The 23,167-nt window shown below is 38.8% G+C and overlaps 1 protein-coding gene and 1 non-coding gene across 2 annotated transcripts; one reads left to right on the forward strand and one right to left on the reverse strand.

Moving 5' to 3' along the window:
• Positions 1-7,437: 7,437 nt before the first annotated feature.
• On the reverse strand, positions 7,438-7,544 carry LOC145096685 (small nucleolar RNA R71). The gene has a single exon (XR_013704055.1). It is a non-coding gene; the product is annotated as a small nucleolar RNA R71 (small nucleolar RNA).
• A 1,117-nt stretch (positions 7,545-8,661) lies between these two features.
• Positions 8,662-9,096, forward strand: LOC145095866 (uncharacterized). Its single transcript, XM_079033683.1, has one exon. The coding sequence runs from the start codon at positions 8,662-8,664 to the stop codon at positions 9,094-9,096; it is 435 nt and encodes a 144-aa protein (XP_078889809.1).
• The last annotated feature ends 14,071 nt before the right edge of the window (positions 9,097-23,167 follow it).

A 23,167-nucleotide genomic window follows, 5' to 3' on the forward strand; every position in this document is an offset into this window, starting at 1 on the left:
ATCTCCAAACGGCGCCTGATGGGAAGGCGTGTTATTAGGGGCCTGACATTCTCTCTCATGCGTGATCATCGGCTACCCCAACTGTCACGCATCAGTCCACTCCGAAAAACCCTTCGTTTTTCAATCGAAGATTTGGGAAGATCTTTCTCTCTCCTTAAACCACAGTATAAAAGGCAACATCCTCCACCGTTTACCTCTTTACTGCAACTAAAATTCCCAGAGAGCAAACAATCCCTCAACCTTCTCTGTTCATCATCTCCTCCACTTTCATCATAGCAATGGCAGATTCTTCCTCAGTTTATGCAACATCCCACATTCTGCCCATCCGCCCACAGCAAAGCTTGATCATCGATTTAACTCCTCAATCGTATGACGCATTCATGTTCCCCATCATCGAGTGTCTGAAGTTTTCTCCAATCGCTCCTGCATTTACCAGGGCTGAAACTGTTCCGATGGAATTCTTGTCACAGATCTTTGCCACCGCTCACTACGACAAGGTTGTCGACAGAATATTCTTTGATATCTTTGAACACAAGGCGTCGATTTCAAAGCAGCGATTTTGCTCGTTGTTAGGGTTTGACGCAGATTCTTCCAGGGTCAATCCGGAATCCATCCCCATGGGTCATCTGTTCAACATGTTCTACAACATGGGATACACGGAGGTGCTTACTACGGTGACGAAATTCAAGAAGTCATGCCTACCTCCACAGTGGAATGGGATGTTCACTGTTTTGTTCAAGGGTTTATCTGAACGAAGCACCGGGTCTGATGGAGCCAGCCGTTTATTTCTCTCCATCATGTATGGTATCTACAATGGCATCAACATGGACTATGGGTCTGTTCTGTGGCAACAACTCATTCAGAGTCTCTCCTCCACTTCCAGACATTCAAAGATTTCGTATGCTCGATTCTGGACTATTATCACGAAATGGGTGATGGACAAGTACCATGTCCCCATTGTCGCTGGTGCTCCAATGTCTTCGATTGGTACTTTCCATACCACAAAGATCATTGTGTCAGATGCTTCAAAATTTCCGTTCAACGGGTCTATTCCGGAAACGATGTATGGTGATGTTTCGGCTAACAGCAGGATCATTCAGACGTATAAAGAGTTTAGACGTTCTGGTCCGAGGGATCTTACTCCGGAGATGCTGAAATCCATTCATGACGCTGACAAGCCTGCTCCAAGAGGCAAGAAGGCTGATAAGGGAAAACAAGTGGCCAAGGGGGCAAAAGGCCCGTCTCCAAAGAAGAGGAAACCCACCAGAGCTGCTCAGTATCCACAGCAGAAGAGGAGAAAAACCCAACCGTGACGAAGGTTGATTATCGCTTCTTCCTCAAGCGAGTCTGAGGGTGATAATTCTGATTCTGAAGGCTATCCACGTGGTAACACTCCACCACGATCTCCAACTCCTGAAGTTCATGTCTCTACTTCTCCAATTTCCTCTCCACCTAAAACCATTCATATTTCTATTCCCCCCATAACTTCCACTACTCAAATACCACCAACTTCCATCCCAATACCAACACCAATATTCACCGAAGCAACCACAACAACCACTGCAGATGTTAGAACCAACGTATCTGATACGGGGGTTCATACTGACGCACCGAAATCTACCCCAGCACCCGAAACCACCCCAGCACCCGAACAAACAACCCAACCCGAATTTACCCATACTACTGAACCACCAGCTTCACCACCACCATCAGAGGGAGAAGAACCATTCCTTGGCGGGGAGAATATGACTTTTGACTCGGTCTACTATAACCCGTTTCAAGTACAAAGTGATGACGATGATGACGCTCTTGTCACCAAAAGGCATCTCCAGGAGCTCCATGATAAAATTGACTCTCTCATCGCCTCATCTTACACTTCTCAGTCATCCCTATCTGAAGCTGTAGTTCAGAAAATTGTTGACGCTTTCTCCAAAGCTCAGCAAGCTTCACTTGCTTCTGCAACCACCGCCATAGATGCCTCTACCAAAGCTTGTCAGGCAGCGACCGAAAAAGTCGATAAACTATTTACTGATGCCTCTTCCCTATTGAAGTCTTTATAGGAGAGTGCCAACGCCGCCAAGACTACACTGGAACCGATTGTCCACCAGCTAGCAACATCAGTCGAAACTGAGTTGAAGTCATTCGCTTCTCTTCGTCAAACAATTTCTGACGACAACTCAGCTTTCCGAACAACCATCGAGGAACGTCTCTCCAAGCTTCAAGAAGATTTGGCTGCCGAGAACACTCTCATGGATGCTCTCGCCAGGAAGACTACTGCTCTGAAGGTCAAGAGCATTCAACTCTCCAACTCTCAACAGGAGATTGAATCTCTTCGATCTGAAAGGGAGGTCATCAAATCGTGTGCTTCGGATGTCCACTCTGCCATCTCCAACATCTTAGAAGCACATGATCCAATTCTTAACTACACTGTGAGGCGTGACCTTGCCGAGAAGCTTGCTCCTATCCTCGCCCTACTCAGCAAAATCGAAGGGCCCCTTGATTTCGTGTCCATTCCGAAACAAGGGGGAGAGAAGGAAACAATGTCTCAACCACCTCCTACTTCCATAGCTACTCACACTACCGAACCTCCTCCAATAGGCCAAGCCTCTGGTCCCGGTGTGAAAGAAAAAGGCAAAAAAATTGCTGAGGAGGAAGAAGAAGAAGATAAAGAAACAATCGCTGACTTGTTGAAGCGAAAAAGTAGACACAATGAGGCTGACATCAGTGCTCATGTGGCAAGAGAGGCTGAAGAAGCCGAACGTAAACAGAAGGAAGCCCATGACCTTCTTGAGAGAAGGAAAACTCTGTTTCCTTCCTGGACTCTTGAGAGGATGATTAAAGAAGCCATTGACACACTGAGTATCTTGTGGCTGGAACCTGTGATCTCTTTAGATCGTTCCAATACTGTCGACTCACAGTTCGACATGCCACTGACCCGAAAGGCTTTTATCTTTCATGACTTTTCCAACGTTGCAGAATTCCCTCATCCTCATCCTCAGGTTGATCGGGATCTAATCGATTTCTATCTGAAGGCTGCTCAACCCCAATATCAGACTTGGAGCGCTCAGAAAATTGTCAACGTTCGGGTCTTGAAGCCGTACAGTGAAGGTAACTTCATCAACGTTCGGTTCAAGGTACTTCGGGGATCTGCCAAATCAGAACATACTATTTCCCTTGCAGACCTTCCCAACCTTAATCCCCACGATTGGATTATCTTGCACAACATCCTTCTCACCAACGAAGCTGAATACGGTCCGATCATCGACCATTTCAAGAGGATGCTTGTGTGCTACATCATGGAAGTTACATTGATGGATCAGGAGATTGGAAGCGTATTTAAGAAGAAACCTACAATATCTCCTATTGGCTCTGCCAGTGATCTCAACCAAATGTAGATGGGGAAGATTGACTCGAGGAGGAATTCGGTCATGTTTACCAGAAACGAAGGACATAAATGTCTTTTCGCCTTGGCTGACAAACATCTCTATACCACTGCATGTTTGGAGCACGTTTTGGGGATCATCCATAGATGCAAGCAGAACACAGCGGATGATATCAAGTACTTTGATGATATGATTCAATGGTACATTCGGTTCAGACAGACTATTCTCGCTTTTATCACACGTCTGTTTGATACTGTAAAGAAGGCTCCCGCTGCTGGCCCGAAGAAGAAGTAGTCTCGCTCCAATTTGACGCAAAGGGGGAGATTGTTGGGTCGTGTTTTGTGTAATGAGTTGCGTCTATTGGGCTCGTTAGCTAGTCCATTTTGTATCTCCGGTATGGGCATGTCCATCCGTGAGTTTAGTAGGGTTTAGTATATATAGGAGCTTGCATGCATCCTAGAAGGTAACTATAGAATAGAACGATCAGAGTATTATTTCAGCAAGTTTATCGTTATCGTTCTATTCTATAGTTACCTTCTAGGATGCATGCTGAGGAATTCTAATCTTCAACCTTTTGAAGAATTGAAGCAACTAGGTTAATCATTCCACTTAGCTTTAGGATTTGAGTATGTCTAATCTAGTTAAACTTGTTTTTGTGTGTGATTTTACTGCAACTATGAGCTAATTTCGTTTTTGTTTCTATTTGGGGAATACCAAGGAACTCCTATGGTTTAATTCTTAGTTTTTGATTAATTGTTTATTGGTGATCTATTAAATTAAGTTTGTTAAAGACCCTTATGCATTAATCATGATTATTTTCTGTTAATTGGAAGACAATTAAGCTGCATGAACATCTCTTAGTTGTTAACCTCATATGTCTATGTGAACACTAATTCATATGCTTAGGAATAATGATTATGAAACTAAGATTAATAAGACAATAATTAGATTAATGTGTGAGCTTGTTTGAGAAACCATCAAACAAGAGGTTAATTGAATCACTAAATTGATTAACCACTACAAATCTTATTTAATCCAAATCATTAATCTAGGGAATTAATTAGTTTAAACACTTGATCACCGCTTAAATTAGTTAATTGTCTAAGGGTTAGGAGTAATGAACATGAACCTAACCACTATAATTGGTAGCCAATAACAATTAATCTATCATAAATACAAATAACCATAGGAGTGAATTGGTTGAACCTAAATAGAAACATCTTTATCAAATTTGGTGAATTAGTTGTTTGCTTTAGTTATTTAGTTAATTAAGTGTTTTATGGCGTGCTTAAGTTTCTAGTCTTGTAAAACTAGAAGAAAACCTTTTACTTTCCTTAATTGTTTTGGTTAAAATTAGTTATTAGTTTAATTTCCCGTTCCCTGAGTTCGATACCTTACTTACTAAACTATACCACTAAAAGACAGGTTCACTGCCTTTGTGTGCTAAATTTATTAATAAAAGTAGGGTTCGATTGGTATTGTCTTATGTAATATTAGTGTACTAAAATTCAGTTTTGCTTGGGGGCAAGCAAAAGTTAAGTGTGGGGTATTTTGATATGGGCATATTTAGTCATAAAAATCATGCATGATCTTAATACTTTATGTTAATTTTATCTCAAATAATGAACCAAAGTTGCTTAATTAGCTTAAATATTTCATTTTCAGCAACAAAGACATGCTCGAAAGGAAAATGAAGCGGAACTAGCGATTGGAAGCTTGGATATTGGATTTTGAAGAAAGAAGGATGTTGCTGGACAGCTTGACCCCTCGTCAGTGTTTTAGCCGTATCTCATGAACTGTAACTCCGATTGACGAGATTCAAAATATTATGAAAAGTAGACACAATTTCGGACGACTTTCGTTTTTTGAGAAAATGCTGATTCGAAATGTACTCGGCGAGTTGTATCGAACTTTCGCGATTCTGGACGCACTGACTTGCCGTACACAGGTTTTAAGTGATGTACTCGGCGAGTAGGTCACTGGACTCGCCGATTAGCCTCTGTTTTGTGAAAATCTATATAAAGGGACTTTCAGATCGATACCCTAGCATATAGATGAACCCTTGGAGGCCAATTGTCGACTAAAGGTGCTGCTGGAGCGTGGGAAGCAAGGGAATCAACCCTACATTCAATTTTAAGGAGAATCAAGTCAAAATCAAGTTTACTCTTACCTAATCTCTTGTTTGAACTATGTTTTTACCAATTGATTTCGTTTTTGTGCTTGTTTTTGCTGTAATCATGAACTAAAAACTCATAACTTCTGTTTAGGTAGATGAATTTGTGAACATGGATTGATTATTTGATTAGGATTAATTTTAATTGGTGATTATGTTTTATTAAGCTTGTTAAAGAACCTTATGTGTTAACAATAACTATTCTTTTGTTAATAAATCAGTAATTAAGTTGTATGAACATCTCTTAGTTGCTAATTTCATATGATTTACGTGACCACATAGTTGTATGTCTAGGAATAACGAATGTGAAACTAGAATTAACTTGAAGATAGGTAAGTTAATGTGTGAGCTTGTGTGATACACCATCAACAAGAGGTTAATTGAATCACCAATTTGATTAACTAATTACAAGTCTTTCTAAACCTGAATCAACAAACTAGGAAATTCATTAATTTAGACAACTGGCCATTGCTTGAATTAATATGTTTTCTAAGGATTAGCTATAGCGAATGTGAATCTAATCACTTTAGTCGGTAACCAATGAAGAATTAATCCGATATATTTACCATAAAATCATCCATGGGAACAAATGATTCGAACCTAAATAGAAGGCCTTTTTAATCATTGAATTTAGTTGATCTTTGTTTTCTTAGCTATTAGTTTCTTAGTATGCGTGTTAGTAAAGTATTTAAGTTTCTAGTCTTGCAAAACTAGAGAAAACTCTTTTTTTTACTTGTTTTATTTAGATAATATTAGCATTTATTTTAATTGTTTACCGTTCCCTGTGTTCGATAACCTACTTGCTGGAACTATATTACTAATCGATAGGTACACTGCCTTTCGTGTGTTTATTTTGTGTCTAAGTTAGTAGGATTAAAACTAGTTTGTTTTAACACACATAAAGTTTTTGGCGCCGTTGCCGGGGAACGGTTCTAAATAATTAATCTAATTCCTAATTTTTTCGATCCTTTGTGTGAGTTTACTTGCATAAAGTTACTTTATTGCAATTTAGTAGTTAGTAATTAGGTTTTAGTATCTGTTTTAGTTTTAATATTAAGTTTATAATTTTTTCAAAAACACACTGGTACTCGCCGAGTGCAGTCACACCTACTCGGCGAGTACAAGCGTATTCAGCAGTTAATTTTCGATTTTTTTAGTACATTTTTTTTGTTCTTTTTACGCTTTTATTCTGTTTATTTCAGGACTTTCATGACCAAAGGATCAAACACCCCGCTGGTACCCCCGTTTGAAGATCCCGAATCCGCATTAAAAAGGAACAACGGAAAGGACGTGGAGAGCTCAAGTACACCAAAGAAGTCACCTTTGTCCAATTTGAAGACTGTTTTTGGGAAAAAGAAGAGCAGCAAATCAGGAGCATCCGGTGCCTCTTTGACAATCGAGGACCCAATTCAAGAAGATATTGAGTATGAGACCGAGGAAGAAGAGGACCCGATATACGAGCACGAAACCGGGTCCGAGGAAGAGTTAGCTATCACAATGGCTAACATTGATGAAATCCCCATGGGAGAATGGAAGAAGAGGATGCGAGACGACACTGGCCCAGGACTTGTGCAACCCACAATTCCCGCGACTGCTACCTTCGAGCTAAAGGGTCATATCCTAGCTTTACTTAAAGAAATACCTTTTTATGGAAAAGACCATGAAGATGCCTACAAGCATTTGGACGAAGTCAATGATGTAGCTGATTACTTCAATGTTCCAAATGTGCCCCGCGAGACTCAGTTACTTCGTATGCTTCCGGTGACATTCAAAGGTGCTGCAAAAGACTGGCTCAGGTCACTTCCCCCCGGATCAGTCACCACTTGGGCCAAGATGAAAGAAGAATTCATTGATCACTTTTGCCCACCTTCCAAGATAGCCAAGTTGAAGAAGGTCATTGCTAACTTTGAACAACAAGCTAGAGAGTCGCTATACGAAGCATGGGAGAGGTACAAGAGCTTACTAAGAAACTGCCCACACCATGACCTAAACAGCCAGAAAGAAGTATCCATCTTCTATGATGGAGTTAATGTCACAACCAGGCAGTTACTAGACTCGCAAGGCCCGCTCAAAAAGAAGCCACCCCCGGTGATCAAAGAATTGATTGAAGAATTCTGTAAACACTCTAGAGAATACCACAACCCTAGACATGATGTCACTAGGGGAGCCGCTTATGCAGCTACTGAAGACTTATTCGCGGTCATGGCTATGCTAAAAACCATGGATAGGAGGATGGATAAGATGGATCAAACAATCCATGCTATTCGGGTGGGTTGTGAAAACTGCAATGGGCCTCACCTCACTAGAGACTATGATTTAGATGAGAATGGCAACAAGAAGGCGCAAGTGTGTTACTCAAATGGAGACCGATATGATGAAGACTGGTGTAAACAAAAGAAATAATTGCTCCCTTATGAAGAGTACAAGAGAGCCAAGGAGGAAAGGTTTAGGCAAAAAGGGAGAGGGCTCTACCAAAAGGAGGAGCCGGTGCAAGAAAGGAAGCCAAGCTTGGAAGAAATGCTCACCAAATTTGTAGCTGTTTCAGAAAAAAGACATAGTGACCATGATGCTGCAATTCAAGAAACAATGACCATGCTTAGGAACCAGCAAGCATCTATCCACAATATAGAAACACAGCTTGGGCAACTTGCTCAACAAATCAACCAAAGGTCACCGGGCGAACTTCCTAGCAAAACTGAAAATAACCCACGAGGCGTGCACATAAACATAGTCACAACAAGAAGTGGGAAGATAATCAATCCCCTGGCACCTATTCAGACTGAGTCATCCAAGAAATCACAGAAGGAGGAGGCAAAAAAGCAAGCAGAGAACCAAGACATACAAACTGACAGCTCTACTCGCCGAGTACCACGTATGGACTCGGCGAGTACATCACAAAATCCCACCGAACAGATTCCTGAAAAACTTTACCAGCCTCCCATGCCATACCCAGCCCGAGCTAAGAAGGAGAAGCAGGAAGAGGAGTATCAGAAGTTTCTAGATCATATCAAGACTCTTCAAATAAACATACCCTTCATTGAAGCCGTCATGCAAATGCCCAAGTATGCAAAGTTCCTTAAGGAACTTCTCACTAATAGAAGGAAGATGGAAGAAGTGAAGAAGGTAGTGCTCAATGAAAACTGCTCAGCTGCCATGCTAAATAAGCTACCAAAGAAGAAAGGTGATCCGGGGAGTTTGACTTTACCTTGCCAATTTGGAAACTTGACCACCATTCATGCCTTAGCCGATTCGGGAGCAAGTGTGAATCTAATGACATATTCATTCTTTAAGAAGCTGGATCTCCCGGAACCAAGGCCAATTCGCATGTCAATACACTTGGCAAACAAGACAGTTACCTTCCCAAGAGGCATATGCGAAGACATATTAGTCAAGGTGGACAAATTCGTCTTTCCTGCTGATTTTATCGTTCTACACATGGAGGCGGATCCACAAGTGCCAATCATCCTTGGAAGGCCCTTCCTCAACACGGCAAGTGCTATAGTAGACATGAGGGACTCAAAGCTCACCTTGCGGGTATGAGAAGATTCAGTCACATTTGGGGTAGACCAAGCTATGAAGTATTCAAGGAACAGTGACGACACGACATTCTCAATCGATATGCTTGACAAATTATTGGAGGAAGGCATAACTGAAGATTCCAGCAAGTTCACAACTGATGATGAAGAATTTGATCCAGAAAAAGACTTGATGGAAATTGAAAGACTGCTGGAAGAAGCAGATTATGAAGAATTGGTAAAACAAACTAATAGTTCTACTCGCCGAGTAGGACCGAGCTACTCGCCGAGTTCCTCTGAAGAAAAGGCAGAAATCGTGAATACGGCCACAAACTCGCCGAGTACCCTACCTGCACTCGGCAAGTCCATCAGTCAGAACCAAAAAACGGAGCTCAAAACTCTACCAGAACATTTTGAATATGCTTTCCTTGAGGAAGGCAACCAAAAACCTGTAATCATAGCTGCTGACCTGTCCAATTCTGAAAAGGAAGAGCTAGTGCAAGTGTTGAAGAAGCGGAAGCGGGCCATAGCATGGAGCATCACCGACATCAAGGGAATCAGCCCATCTTATTGCTCCCACAAGATCAATCTGGAAGAAGGAGCAAAGCCGGTTGTAAAACACCAAAGAAGGTTAAACCCAAACATGCAAGAAGTAGTCAAGAAGGAAGTGGTCAAACTCTTAGATGCAGGAATTATCTATTCCATTTCCGACAGTCCATGGGTGAGTCCGGTCCAAGTGGTGCCCAAGAAAGGAGGGATGACGATCATAACCAATGAAAAGAACGAACTAATTCCAACACGAACGGTAACCGGTTGGAGCTGTGCATCGATTATCGAAAGCTAAACGATGCTACTCGCCAAGACCATTTTCCCTTACCTTTTATTGATCAAATGTTAGAAAGACTATCGGGCCATAGCTATTATTTCTTTCTAGATAAATTTTTGGGTTATTTTCAAATACCCATAAACCCAATGGACCAAGAAAAGACCACATTCACTTGCCCAAGTGGGACTTTTTCTTATAGACGCATGCCTTTTGGGTTATGCAATGCACCCGCGACTTTTCAAAGGTGTATGATAGCTATATTCCACGATATGGTGGAAAAATTCATGGAAGTTTTTATGGACGACTTTTCCGTTTTTGGATCTTCTTTCCATGATTGTCTCACTAATCTTGACTTAATGCTTGCTAGGTGTGAAAAAACCGACTTGGTCCTCAATTGGGCGAAATGTCATTTTATGGTCAAGGAGGGTATAGTGTTGGGCCACAAGATTTCCAAAATGGGAATTGAAGTGGATCGGGAAAAGATTGACACCATTGCCAAATTACCCCCACCAACTAATGTGAAGGGCATTAGGAGTTTTCTAGGACACGCGGGTTTTTACCGGCGTTTCATAAAAGATTTTTCCAAAATAACTAGACCTCTAACACAATTACTACTAAAAGATGCACCATTTAATTTTACTAAAGAATGTTTAGAGGCATTTGAATTTTTAAAGGAAAAATTAACTAATGCCCCGATCATTATTGCACCAAATTGGAACTTACCTTTTGAGATCATGTGTGATGCTAGTGACTATGCATTAGGAACTGTCCTTGGTCAAAGGGTTGATAAGCACTTTCAACCCATATATTATGCTAGCAAGACTCTAAACCCAGCCCAAGAAAATTACACCACCACTGAAAAAGAATTATTAGCTGTGGTGTATGCATTTGACAAATTCCGCCCTTATTTGGTTTTATCTAAAACTACTGTTTTTACTAACCACTCGGCTATCAAGTATTTGTTTTCCAAACACGATGCCAAGCCAAGACTGATACGATGGGTGCTACTTCTTCAAGAATTTGACATAGAGATACGAGACAAGAAGGGAATGGAGAATGTAGCAGCTGACCACTTGTCAAGGCTTGAGAACGCGCAATTGCAAGAAGATAAAGTTGGAGACGACTTCCCGGACGAGTACATTATGGTGACAGTGGGAGAAGAGCCATGGTTCGCGGACATAGCTAATTATTTAGCTACAAAATACATCCTGAAAGATTTTAGCAGTCAACAAAAGATGAAATTCTTTGCTGAATTAAAATATTACTTTTGGGATGAGCCATACCTCTTCCGAAGCTGTGCGGATGGGATCATACGAAGATGCGTATTCGGGAAGGAAAGCCAGAAAATACTAGAGCATTGTCATAGCGGGCCCACGGGTGGACATCATGGAGCACACTACACGGAAAAGAAGATCTTTGACATTGGGTTTTATTGGCCCAAGTATGCGAGGTGTTCGATGTGTGGGGAATTGATTTCATGGGACCATTTCCCATGTCCAAAGGAAACAAATACATACTAGTGGCGGTGGATTACGTATCCAAATGGGCGGAAGCACAAGCATTACCAACAAATGACGGACGGGTGGTAGTACGGTTTTTAAAGAAACTATTTTCACGATGTGGAGTCCTGAAAGCCCTTATAAGTGACCAAGGCACACATTTTGCCAATGATCAATTGGAAAAGGTGTTAAAGAAATTTGGGGTCACCCATAAGTTTTCCACATCATACCATCCACAAACTAGTGGACAAACCGAAGTAACAAATCGAGCCTTAAAGCGAATTTTGGAGAAATCGGTGGGGAGCAATCGCAAGGAATGGTCGGATAAGCTAGATGATGCACTTTGGGCTTTTCGTACAGCTTTCAAAACACCTATTGGTACCACACCATATAGGTTAGTTTATGGAAAGCAATGTCGTTTACCGGTGGAGCTAGAACACAAGGCGTTTTGGGCTTTGAAGAGGTGTAATTTTAACATGGAGGAACTAAAGAGCGACCGGTTAATGCAAATGAATGCTCTTGAAGAGCTAAGGAATGATGCATACTCTAGTTCATGGCTTTATAAAGAGAAGACCAAGATGTGGCATGACAAAAGGATTAAAGATAAAGAAATTCATGAAGGCCAAAAAGTATTGCTCTTCAACTCAAGACTAAAGCTTTTCTCGGGAAAACTCAAGTCAAGGTGGGATGGGCCTTTTATAGTGAAGACGGTGTTTCCACATGGTGCTATAGAGCTATTATCAAGAGATGGCACGCCTTTCAAGGTCAATGGTCATAGGGTTAAAAAGTATGAAGAAGGAGTCCCTCGGAATGAAGGAATGGAAGAGTTGTTGCTGCTGGAAGGGATTGCAACCATGTAGAAGGGGAGGAGTCCAGCTAATGACTCCCTAAAAAGAAGCGCTTCTCGGGAGGCAACCCGAGTTTCAAGTTTGCATTTTCTTTCCTTTTCTTTATTTTCATTATTTTTTCTTTTCTTCATCTATTTTTGAGAACATAACTGCTTGAGGACAAGCAATGCCTAGAGTGTGGGGTGGAGGGTTTAAAAAAAATGAAAAATGATGAGAAAATACATAAATTTTTTGAAATTGTCAAAATTTTTTCAATCTGCAAGGTTTACTCGCCAAGTAGGCACGTATACTCGGCGAGTACCTGCCCGAGTAACCCGAAAAAAGGCGTAACTGCATTTGTACTCGGCGAGTAGGTCCTTTCTACTCGGCGAGTAGCCGATTTACACGGGTGAAATGTAAGTCTGTAAAAAAGAGAGTTTGTCACCCATTTCATCTCATACTCACCGTGCACAGCAAATCCTCGAGCAGCCCCAGACGATTTTCGCGATTTCATCCGATATCTCCAATTTTCTACTTGATTCTCGTCATTCAACCAAAAAGGTAACATCTTTATACTATAAACTCGTTAAAGGTTTGATCTTTATCATTGATTTGCCCCGATTTTGCTTGATTTCGGATTTGGGGGTTTCCTCAAATTCTAGGGTTTCAAATTAGCCATAAATTAGGTAATGTTAGGATGAATTTCTTTATGATTTATGGTTAGATAGGTTATTACAACAAACCCCTGTGAAAAATTTGGATTATTGGACATTTTATACATGACCGGAAAAAACAGTCCCGATGTTCATCCTACTCGCCAAGTAGGTCGTGTACTCGACGAGTAGATGACTATTCAGACCAAATTTCTTTGTTTTTAATTACTGGGTATTGTTTGTTTGTGTGTTTTTTGATGTTTGTATACAGGAACAATGTTCAGAAGGGGGCCGTCTTCTTGTGGGGGAAGCCAAAGTGATATTCCATGGCTTTCTTTTCAACAACTAACTTCCAAGTCATCACAAACAAGGGCCAAGAACAGATTGGAAGCGCTCAAACAGAAGGAAATTCATTTACCTAACGCAGTTGACTGGGGGTGGTTAGAAATGTGGGATTGGAGGAGGAGCTTACACCTTACTTGGTGAAAGAATGCAGTTTGGGGTATACCACCATCACATGTGATGGGTGGTTCCAATTATTCAAGATTCAAGAATCTGTGTATGTCGAGTTGTGTTGGGAATTTTTCGCTACCATCTCATTCCGAGGTGGTAGGGAGTATTACAATTCCAACACAATCTCTTTTTCTTTGGGAGGGGAGATGTGACAATGCAACATTGCTGAGTTCTCTTGGAGGTTAGGAATCTATGACTAGATCATGATGATGACTGAAGACTTTGAAGCTTTCTTAGAGAACTGCCATAAAGAACTTCCGGAGGCAGTGGTGGCCTCAACATGGTGGAACCAGATCGCTAACCGAGTGTATATTCCTTCCACCGCCCAAGAAGGCCACATTCGCTCACCAATCCACTGCCTCATTCACTGATTTGTTGCCAGCACCGTCAACCAGAGGAAGGATTGGGACAAAGTCCCAACCCTTGACATCTTCTATTTATGGAGTATCATTACTCCCGACGCCTTTTGCAACCTCCCATATTGCATTGCCAAATTCCTCGCTGAAGGGGCGGTTAAGGAAAAAGTCAACTCAAAAATCAATGGAGGCATGTTTGTGACTAGGCTAGCGAGGTCGTATGGGATTTTAGATTTGCCACAAGCTCGGGCACTCACGGTTATCCACCTTCCACCATTCAACACTACACTATATCGGAGGGCACGGATAGTCAAGAAGTTTGGCGATTCCTTCAATATTCCACATGAAGACGAGCCGACGATTCCCGAGGAGCCGAGAAGGCGGGTCCGACAGCGTAGCGAGCGGGTATGGGAAGACCCACCGGTTATTCCGGTGGAGGAGGACAATGACGGATGGAACCAATTGGAGTACTGCCGCTACTTGGACGACATTGGACAAGGGGTGAATTACAATAACCAATCTTTTGAATACCTTTTTCAACAAATGAATATTGCCCCAAGACCCGGTCCCGGATATCCATATATTATGAATTGGGATGAGCGGATGCGGAGAGGAGAAGGAGAAGGAGGAAGTGGCATGGGAGGAGCCGATATGGAAGATGAAGGATGAAGAATTGTTTTCTTTTATGTTTTTATGTTTATGATGTTTTGGTTATGTTTTGGACAAATGTTAAAACACTTGGATGATGTTTATTTTTGTGGGTTGATTATTATTGTCACTTTTAGTTGTTTAATTTTTTTTTTTCAGGATAGAAGATTAGGAGGCATGCTAATTTGTGAGGGTCAAGAAGGGATAAAGAGATTTTCAAGAAAAAAAATGGAGTTTTGTCCTTAGGATTGAGTCCGTGAAAGTTGAGAGCAATAGAGTGTGCTATTACTGAAGGAAATTAGAAGAGAGGGTTAGTTTGCATTTCCAATTTCAGAACCAGAGTAAAAGGGAACGTCAGCTGGACCAGTTTTGGCAACATAGCGTCTACTCTCTGAGTGCACATACTCTACTCGGCGAGTACATGAGTTATTACACGATATATTTCTAAGACAAGAGCTACTCGCCGAGTCCACGATCTACTCGCCAAGTATACTGCCAATTTTCGATTTCTAGAACTGCTTTGGGCACTTTCACTGCAACATTTACTCACTTTTTAGGAGGAATTACCACTGGAGATTTTCTTAAGAAGCTTGTTCCGTGAAATTTTCAAGCTATCAAACACACGAGATTTGACACCCGAGCCATGGATGAGCTGTTCCCACACGAGATTTGCATAGTATGCCATGAGGGCATTGCATAAAATAAGTGTGGGGTAGGGGGTTGGTCACATATTAGAAAACTTAGAATCTTAATTTAGGCTAATTTAAAAAAAAATATTACTTAGGGATTTAAATTAGAAAATTTTGGTAAAAGCAAATTAGGATTCCATATTAGAATTGTGTTGATGATTGCATGAAAACCCAAATGTTTAGTTGAGCCTATACACGTTCTAGTGCATTTGTGGCCTCCTTATTCCAGTGAAATCATGGGACAAAAACACGACCCCTCTCAGCCCGAGAGATGCAATATGTTTAGCAGTCTAAACCTAAAATGTATCCAGGAAGATTGTTATCGTTAGCCAATAAAGGTTGAGATTGAGCGCCCCTGCTTAAGCATGTAGGGATTTGAGTGAAAAAAAAAGAGAGGTACATGTTAAAAAAGAGAGAGAGAGAGAGAGAGAGAGAGAGAGAGAGAGAGAGAGAGAATTACAAGAAAAGTAGAAGAATTTTGGAGCAAATAAAGTGAAGATCAAAAGATCAAAATTCCGAAGATTCAAAAAGTTGAAGATACCAAAAATCAAACAATAAAGGTGGTGAATTCAAAGAGATCAAAGATCAAATTATCAAAGGAAGTGAAGAATTCTAAAAGAGCTCCATAGTGGTATCAAAAAGTTGTAATTCTAGATTATGTATGCTTGGGTTGCTCAATTAAACATACCTTGAGGGTAAGAGGTTTTCTGCGGATGGATTCGGAGGGTTGCGTAAAATGAGCATAGTTTGGGGTGAGTGGGCGAATGTTTATGAGGATTGTGAGTATTTGGAGTATGGGGGGTCCTTAGGAAAAATTTTAGACACAAATGTATGCGTTGCGGTCTTGGCATAATGGCTGGGTTAGATTGGAGTTGTTATATGTGATTCTGATATATTTAAAATTTAGTTTTGCTTGGGGGCAAGCAAAAGTCAAGTGTGGGGTAATTTGATATGTGCATAATTAGTTAGTTATTTAGCATACATTTTTATTCATTTTTAACTAATTATGTGAATAATATCGACAAAAGGTACTTAATATTGTTTAAATTTTGTTTTCAGGCCAAAAGATATGCTTGGGAGTGAAAGGGAACAAGGGAAAGCAATTGAAGGCCAAAGAGTGAAGATTGAGGGACAAAAGTTCAACTACTCGGCGAGTACACGAGTCTACTCGGCGAGTCCAGCTGAATATTCCAGAAGATAGCCACGACTCCTGATTTAAGACGGATAACAACGAGTCTACTCGGCGAGTTGGGTCTGCTACTTGCCGAGTACACCCTGTTTTGAGATATCTATAAAAACCAAGTCTTTATCCGATGGGACTACTTTTCTGGCAATTTTTGAAGATCCTTCTGCGATTGAGAACCCTGGAAGACGCTGAGGAATTCTAATCTTCAACCTTTTGAAGAATTGAAGCAACTAGGTTAATCATTCCACTTAGCTTTAGGATTTGAGTATGTCTAATCTAGTTAAACTTGTTTTTGTGTGTGATTTTACTGCAACTATGAGCTAATTTCGTTTTTGTTTCTGTTTGGGGAATACCAAGGAACTCCTATGGTTTAATTCTTAGTTTTTGATTAATTGTTTATTGGTGATCTATTAAATTAAGTTTGTTAAAGACCCTTATGCATTAATCATGATTATTTTCTGTTAATTGGAAGACAATTAAGCTGCATGAACATCTCTTAGTTGTTAACCTCATATGTCTATGTGAAACTTAATTCATATGCTTAGGAATAATGATTATGAAACTAAGATTAATAAGACAATAATTAGATTAATGTGTGAGCTTGTTTGAGAAACCATCAAACAAGAGGTTAATTGAATCACTAAATTGATTAACCACTACAAATCTTATTTAATCCAAATCATTAATCTAGGGAATTAATTAGTTTAAACACTTGATCGCCGCTTAAATTAGTTAATTGTCTAAGGGTTAGGAGTAATGAACATGAACCTAACCACTATAATTGGTAGCCAATAACAATTAATCTATCATAAATACAAATAACCATAGGAGTGAATTGGTTGAACCTAAATAGAAACATCTTTATCAAATTTGGTGAATTAGTTGTTTGCTTTAGTTATTTAGTTAATTAAGTGTTTTATGGCGTGCTTAAGTTTCTAGTCTTGTAAAACTAGAAGAAAACCTTTTACTTTCCTTAATTGTTTTAGTTAAAATTAGTTATTAGTTTAATTTCCCGTTCCCTGAGTTCGATACCTTACTTAATAAACTATACCAATAAAAGACAGGTTCACTGCTTTTGTGTGCTAAATTTATTAATAAAAGTAGGGATAAAACAAGTGCATTTTACACACATCAAGTTCACACGAACATTCGCGAAGTAATAGAAGTCCTTGCCGTACACAGATTTTTGATGAGGGACTCAGCGAGTCGGTTACTGGAATCAGCGAGTAGCCTCTGTTTTTAGAAATCTATAAATAGAAGTCAATTGCCCGAAACCAAACCCTTCTCTGGAACCCTTGGGGATGAAATTGCAACTGGAGGTGCATCTGGAGCTCTGGAACTCGTGGAACAATCCTAGCTTTCAATTTTGAGAAGATCAAAGGCAATTTAAGTTTATTCTTTAGTTAATCTTTTGTTTGAACTATGTGTGAACTATTAGATTTCGTTTTTGAGCTACTTTCTGCTGTAATTATGAGCTAAAACTCATATCTTCTATTTAGGGTAAATGAATTTATGACTATGATTTGATTTTGTGGTTGGATTAATTGAATTTGGTGAGCTTTGTTTTGTTAAGCTTGTTGAAGAACCTTATGTGTTAACAACTATTTTCTGTTAATTAACAAGTATATTAAGCTGCATGAACATCTCTTAATTGCTTATCTCATATGATTTATGTGAAAACATTGTTATGTGCCTAGGAATAGCGAACGTGAAACTAGGGTTAACTAGAAAATAGGTAAGTTAATGTGTGAGCTTGTGTGACTAATCATCAACAATAGGTTAATTAAATTAGTAATTTGATTAGCTAACTACAAGTCTTACTTAAACCTAATTAATAAACTAGGAAATTTATTAGTTTAATCACTTGATCACCGCTTGAATTGATTTGTTTTCTAAGGATTAGTAATAGCGAACGTGAACCTAATCACATTAATTGGTAGCCAATAACAATTAATTTATTACACTTACCATAAAATCAACCATATAAGTAAATGAATCAAACCTAAACAGAAGTCTTCTTCATTATTGAATTTAGTAAATGAATCTTAAATTTGGCATTCTTTCACCAATTTTGGCATTCCTTTTACCAAAATTCATATCTTAAAAAGTACTATGATTTTTTTTGGTGAATTTTGTTGGATTAGTGTCTAAGTCCATAACTATTTTGGTATGTACTTGACCCGATGGTGCATGGTCCTTTTGGGTTGCCTTCACCAAAGCAACTTGATAGGATGAATTATTGAGAGAAAGGATTAAATATGATTTATTAATATATTATGAGAATAATATATCAAAGGAGAAATCATATTGTTTAGTTAATATTAGTCAAGAATTAATAAGAATTAAGTTTGTGATTAAAAGAGATTAATTAAAATTTAAGGGACTGGAATTGTAATTATAAGATAATTGCAATTGGGCCATGGATTGCCTTATATTATGAGGTTGCACGAATTCTATGGGGAAACCCATTGGAAATCGTCCAAGGCCTTTAAGGTAAGGAGTCCATGGGTTGCGTAAGGCTTAAGCATCCAAATTAGAGTTTCCTTGTTAGATAACCCTAATAGCCTCACTATATATAGAACCCTTATGCTCCAAACACGTGGTGAACTAATTGGTTAGGGTTTCCACACATTTTTGAGAGCCTCCTTCTCTTCTCCTCTTCATTCTCTTGCTCTTGGTGTTTGTGAACCATTAGAGGAGTGACATTTGTGACTCTAAGCTTTCTAAAGTCATTACAAGGAGGAATTGTGATTGTTATTGCTACATAACAATCAAGGTAATATCTTAAACCCATTCTTATGTTAATATGATTACTTGTATGCTAGAACTAGGGTTTATAGTCTTGGATAACTTGCATGTACAATAGAGAAACCTAGATCCAAGCATTAGGGTTTGTATGAGCACATAGGATAGTCTTATGACCAAAACCCATCAGTGGTATCAGAGCCTTGATTGGTTTCTATTGTATTGATGCCTTGTTAATTTGTTCATGCTTGAAAAATTCGATTTTTGTGAGTCTGCCTGATGAACTCGGCAAGTCCCATTGTGGACTCGGCGAGTAGGCCCCTACTCAGCGAGTCCATATGGGTACTCGGCGAGTTCGAGTGTCAAAAAGAGGGGATTTCGGGATTTCTTGCTTCTTTACTCATGGATACTTGCCTTATCTGTTTTAGATCATTAAAATCCGATTTTATTCATATTTTTGAGTATATCCTTGATTAAACAAAAGATAATTACCAATTGATTAGATAATAACTTCCTTATATGATTAAAGTTGATTATTTGTATTAATTAGGTAACTTATTTTGCAAGAAATTGAAATTAGGTCAAATATAGATAATGATGAAATTAATTGTTTAATTTATATTATTTTTTATTTGATCCTTGTGTTGTGAAAAGTTTCAATTTTCCCCTTTAGGTTTTATAGTTTAAATTTGAACTAAAAAGTTTTGTTTTGAAATTTAAATAGTTGAAACCCTAATGTTTTGAAAAGTTTTCAAAACTTGCACTCAAGTTTTGGAATTTAAATTTTGATTAAAAGTTTAATTTTGATGTATATTTAAATTCTAAACCCTAATGTTTTGAAATGTTTCAAAACTTGCCCTCAAGTTTTGGAATTTAAAAGTTGATTAAAAAGTTTAATTTAGGAATGTTAAATTCTAAAACCCTAGTATTGTTTTGAAAAGTTCAAATCACACCCTTATGGTTTTATTAATTAATTAAGGTGTATAATTAAAAGAGGTTTAATAAATCCATAAAAGTTTTGGTTTACAAATTAATTGAATTAAAAGTATAATTGTTAAATTTGACCACCTAGTATTTTAAAAGTGTAAAATACACCCTATACTATATATAACATTAAAAGTCTAACATTACATATATGTATGAGTAAAAGTCAGTCTTACCGTTAGTAGGCCTCATTCACAAAGCTAGTCTATAAGGGGTGTTTAAGGAAATTGCCTATAAAATGGCGATTGAATGGGTATCCACTCTTACCCACCGCACTCTTGACTAGTGGAGGGTCGTTAGCCGAACGGGTAGGATATGACAGAAACCTTCCATTAGAAGTATAATGAAGTACAAAAGTAACTAAATGTTTTTACAAATTCCCAATCTTAGTTACTTAGGCAAAAGCGAATTGATGCAATTCCATGAAATTACACTTTGTGCCCTTGCGAAGACGTTAGTGGAGCGTGTGTGGTTTACCGGCACACTAAATGGTTTTGAGCAAAGGTAGCAAAGGGTGACTCAATGTTTGTCATAGTTCGGTGGAGCGTGTGTGGTTAACCGACACATCGAATAGGTGACTGTAACATGTGAGGGCACCATGTAAGTTTGCATGGTTATTCACACCCGCTTTGTGATCCTCGGCATCCCAGTCACAAACTAGAGGGGCATATTGAGATTTAAACATGCCATCGAAAATTTCAATGAATCTCAAAGGATCTAGGAGTTTTCATAGATTTAAAACTTAAATTTCTTTTTCGTATGGTGGAAATTAGTGAATCGTCATTCACTTACCTTCAAATATTCTGCAACTAGATTACAACATCCCTTTTCTAGGTTGTAGCATATTGTGTTGGTTCCAAGCCTTAGTATCTCATTTGGGTGATTTACTAAGGACTCAATCAATCAACTAACTTGAATTCGTTTTCTCCCATTTTGTAGATGTCAAAGTACGACAACTATGGTCTTCCCAAATCCCTTGGAACAAGCTTTCCACATGAAGATGATATTCCATGATTCGATCGAGGAACAAGAGATCATGCTTCACTTCCTCCACCTCCTCCAATTATTCTCCCTAACCCACAAGTTCGAAGACTTGAAAAGTTCAAGCTCACTCAAGCCCTTTTTTCAAGTAAACATAAAGAAGGAAAGTCGGTGTGTGCACACGTCCTAGGGATGAAGTCACACATTGATAGGTTAAGAATGTTGGGATCCGTTGTCTGTGAGGAGATGGCTGTTGATTGGGTTCTTCGGTCACTTCCTAACTCATATAGTGAGTTCGTAAGAGAGTACTATATGATGAACCACGACGTGACCCTTATAGATCTCACCTACATGCTTATTGCCGCTGAATCAGCAATGGTTTGGCGCAATGGAAAAGCAAAGTTGCTTGGTGAATCTGCCCTCCAGACCTCTATGGATATAGTCAAAGACAACGAAAGACATGCCATGATCGAAGAGTTTGATCATAAGAGAAAGGCAATATCTGAAGTAGTTCCATGTGTTGTTCCAAAAGAGCCAATTTGCTTTTATAGCCAAGAGAAGGGGCATTGGAGACAAAGCTGCCCTATTTACCTAAGAGATCTAAGAGATGGGAGAGTCAAAACGTATGGCTCTGCTTTAGGTAAAATCCATTGACTAACTCTTTTAAGCTTCTATTCTAGATTCTTAATACATAATGTGATAAGATTACAATTGATGTTTTGTAGGATCGAAGAAAAGAAAGGAAGCTTAAGGGAAGAAGTGAGCAGAATCTAACCGTGAAGGAATGGATTTCGATCGCATCACTTGAAGATTAGATTCTTGAGCTACTACTTAGAGTTAGAATAAGATTGCTAAGAAAGATGTATTAGCATAGTTTTTCAAAGAATTGCATTGTAAGGACAAATTATTCCGCAATAAAATAAATTTTGATTTTATATTATTTATTCATCCTTGCAATGGCGTGTATGAAAAATTGATGTTAGAATGTTTCTATTATTAGCAATAATGGATTTGATTCTTAATTATGGAAATGTCGAAAATTTACCAAAAAAGGAGAGTTTCTCATCGCCCAAGTTTCAGTTGGACAGAAATTTGGAATCACGCAACTTGGTTGCATGATGAATGAGAAATTTCATATTTGGAAATTAGACTAATTCGTTGACAAAGTGTCAAGTGAAGGACTAGGAAATCGAGTACACAAAGTTGCGTGTTGATTAAGTCCACCATAAGAGTAACAAAGATATTCGTCATGATTTACTAAAGATTTAGTAAATATGATTATACTTATAAGATTAAGTGTAATTCTGAATTAATTGAAAAAGTTTAAATCAATAGCAGAACGAATAAGAAGAATCAAGTAGGCAGAAAGATAAAAGTTTCTCCATTCTAAAAAGGAAGGGATATTACCTTTTATGCTTTATGATAGGTCTTAATGATTAAGAACCATATCTCAATTGATCCTCTAAGTGAGTCTTAGTGCAATTGTATGTCTAAGAAGAGGAATCAAGAATTGAAGAAATGGTTAAATCAGAAAGTCAATCATACTTCGTTCCAAAACAAGTCTTAGAGTTAAGATTGTGATATTGAGTGACAAGTATTAGGAAGGTTTATAACATTCATCAAATATGGAAAGTTGTGATGTCTCGGATAAGACAAAGACCAACTAGGACCAATTTATGAAATGTTTTGATAAAAACTACACTAACTTTTGAATATTTGTTTGTCAAGAAATGTTTATTGACAAGAGAATCTTATATGTCAAGGAGTCAGTGGGAGTCTTAATGGTCTTGAAAGGTTTCAAGAACAAATCAAAACAAACCTTATTAATCATCACTAGCACACGAGTTGAGGTTTACAACCCATCGTGTAGATACTATTTTGTTTTTGTGTCGTTCCAATTAAGTTAATTATGCATGTGAGTTCTATAGTTCTCATTTGAATGCATAAAAGGCAAGGACCTCGATCAATGAAAAGTACATTGATAAGAAAAGGTGAGCTGCTTAACTACTTGGAAGACATGGTGGGCAGCTGTGTTACCATAAGGCAAAGAAATCAAGATTAAGATAGTTCGATCCATATGAGTTTGAATTTGTCGTAAACTTTGGTTTTAACAAATTCACATGGATAGGAACACATACACCATTAAAATCTAAGTGTCATAAGATTCCCTCCTCATGAAAATGAATGTG

Source organism: Lactuca serriola, chromosome 3, assembly GCF_051521515.1.
Source record: "Lactuca serriola cultivar US96UC23 chromosome 3, Lser_US96UC23_V15, whole genome shotgun sequence".
In the NCBI taxonomy this organism is placed as follows: domain Eukaryota; kingdom Viridiplantae; phylum Streptophyta; class Magnoliopsida; order Asterales; family Asteraceae; genus Lactuca; species Lactuca serriola.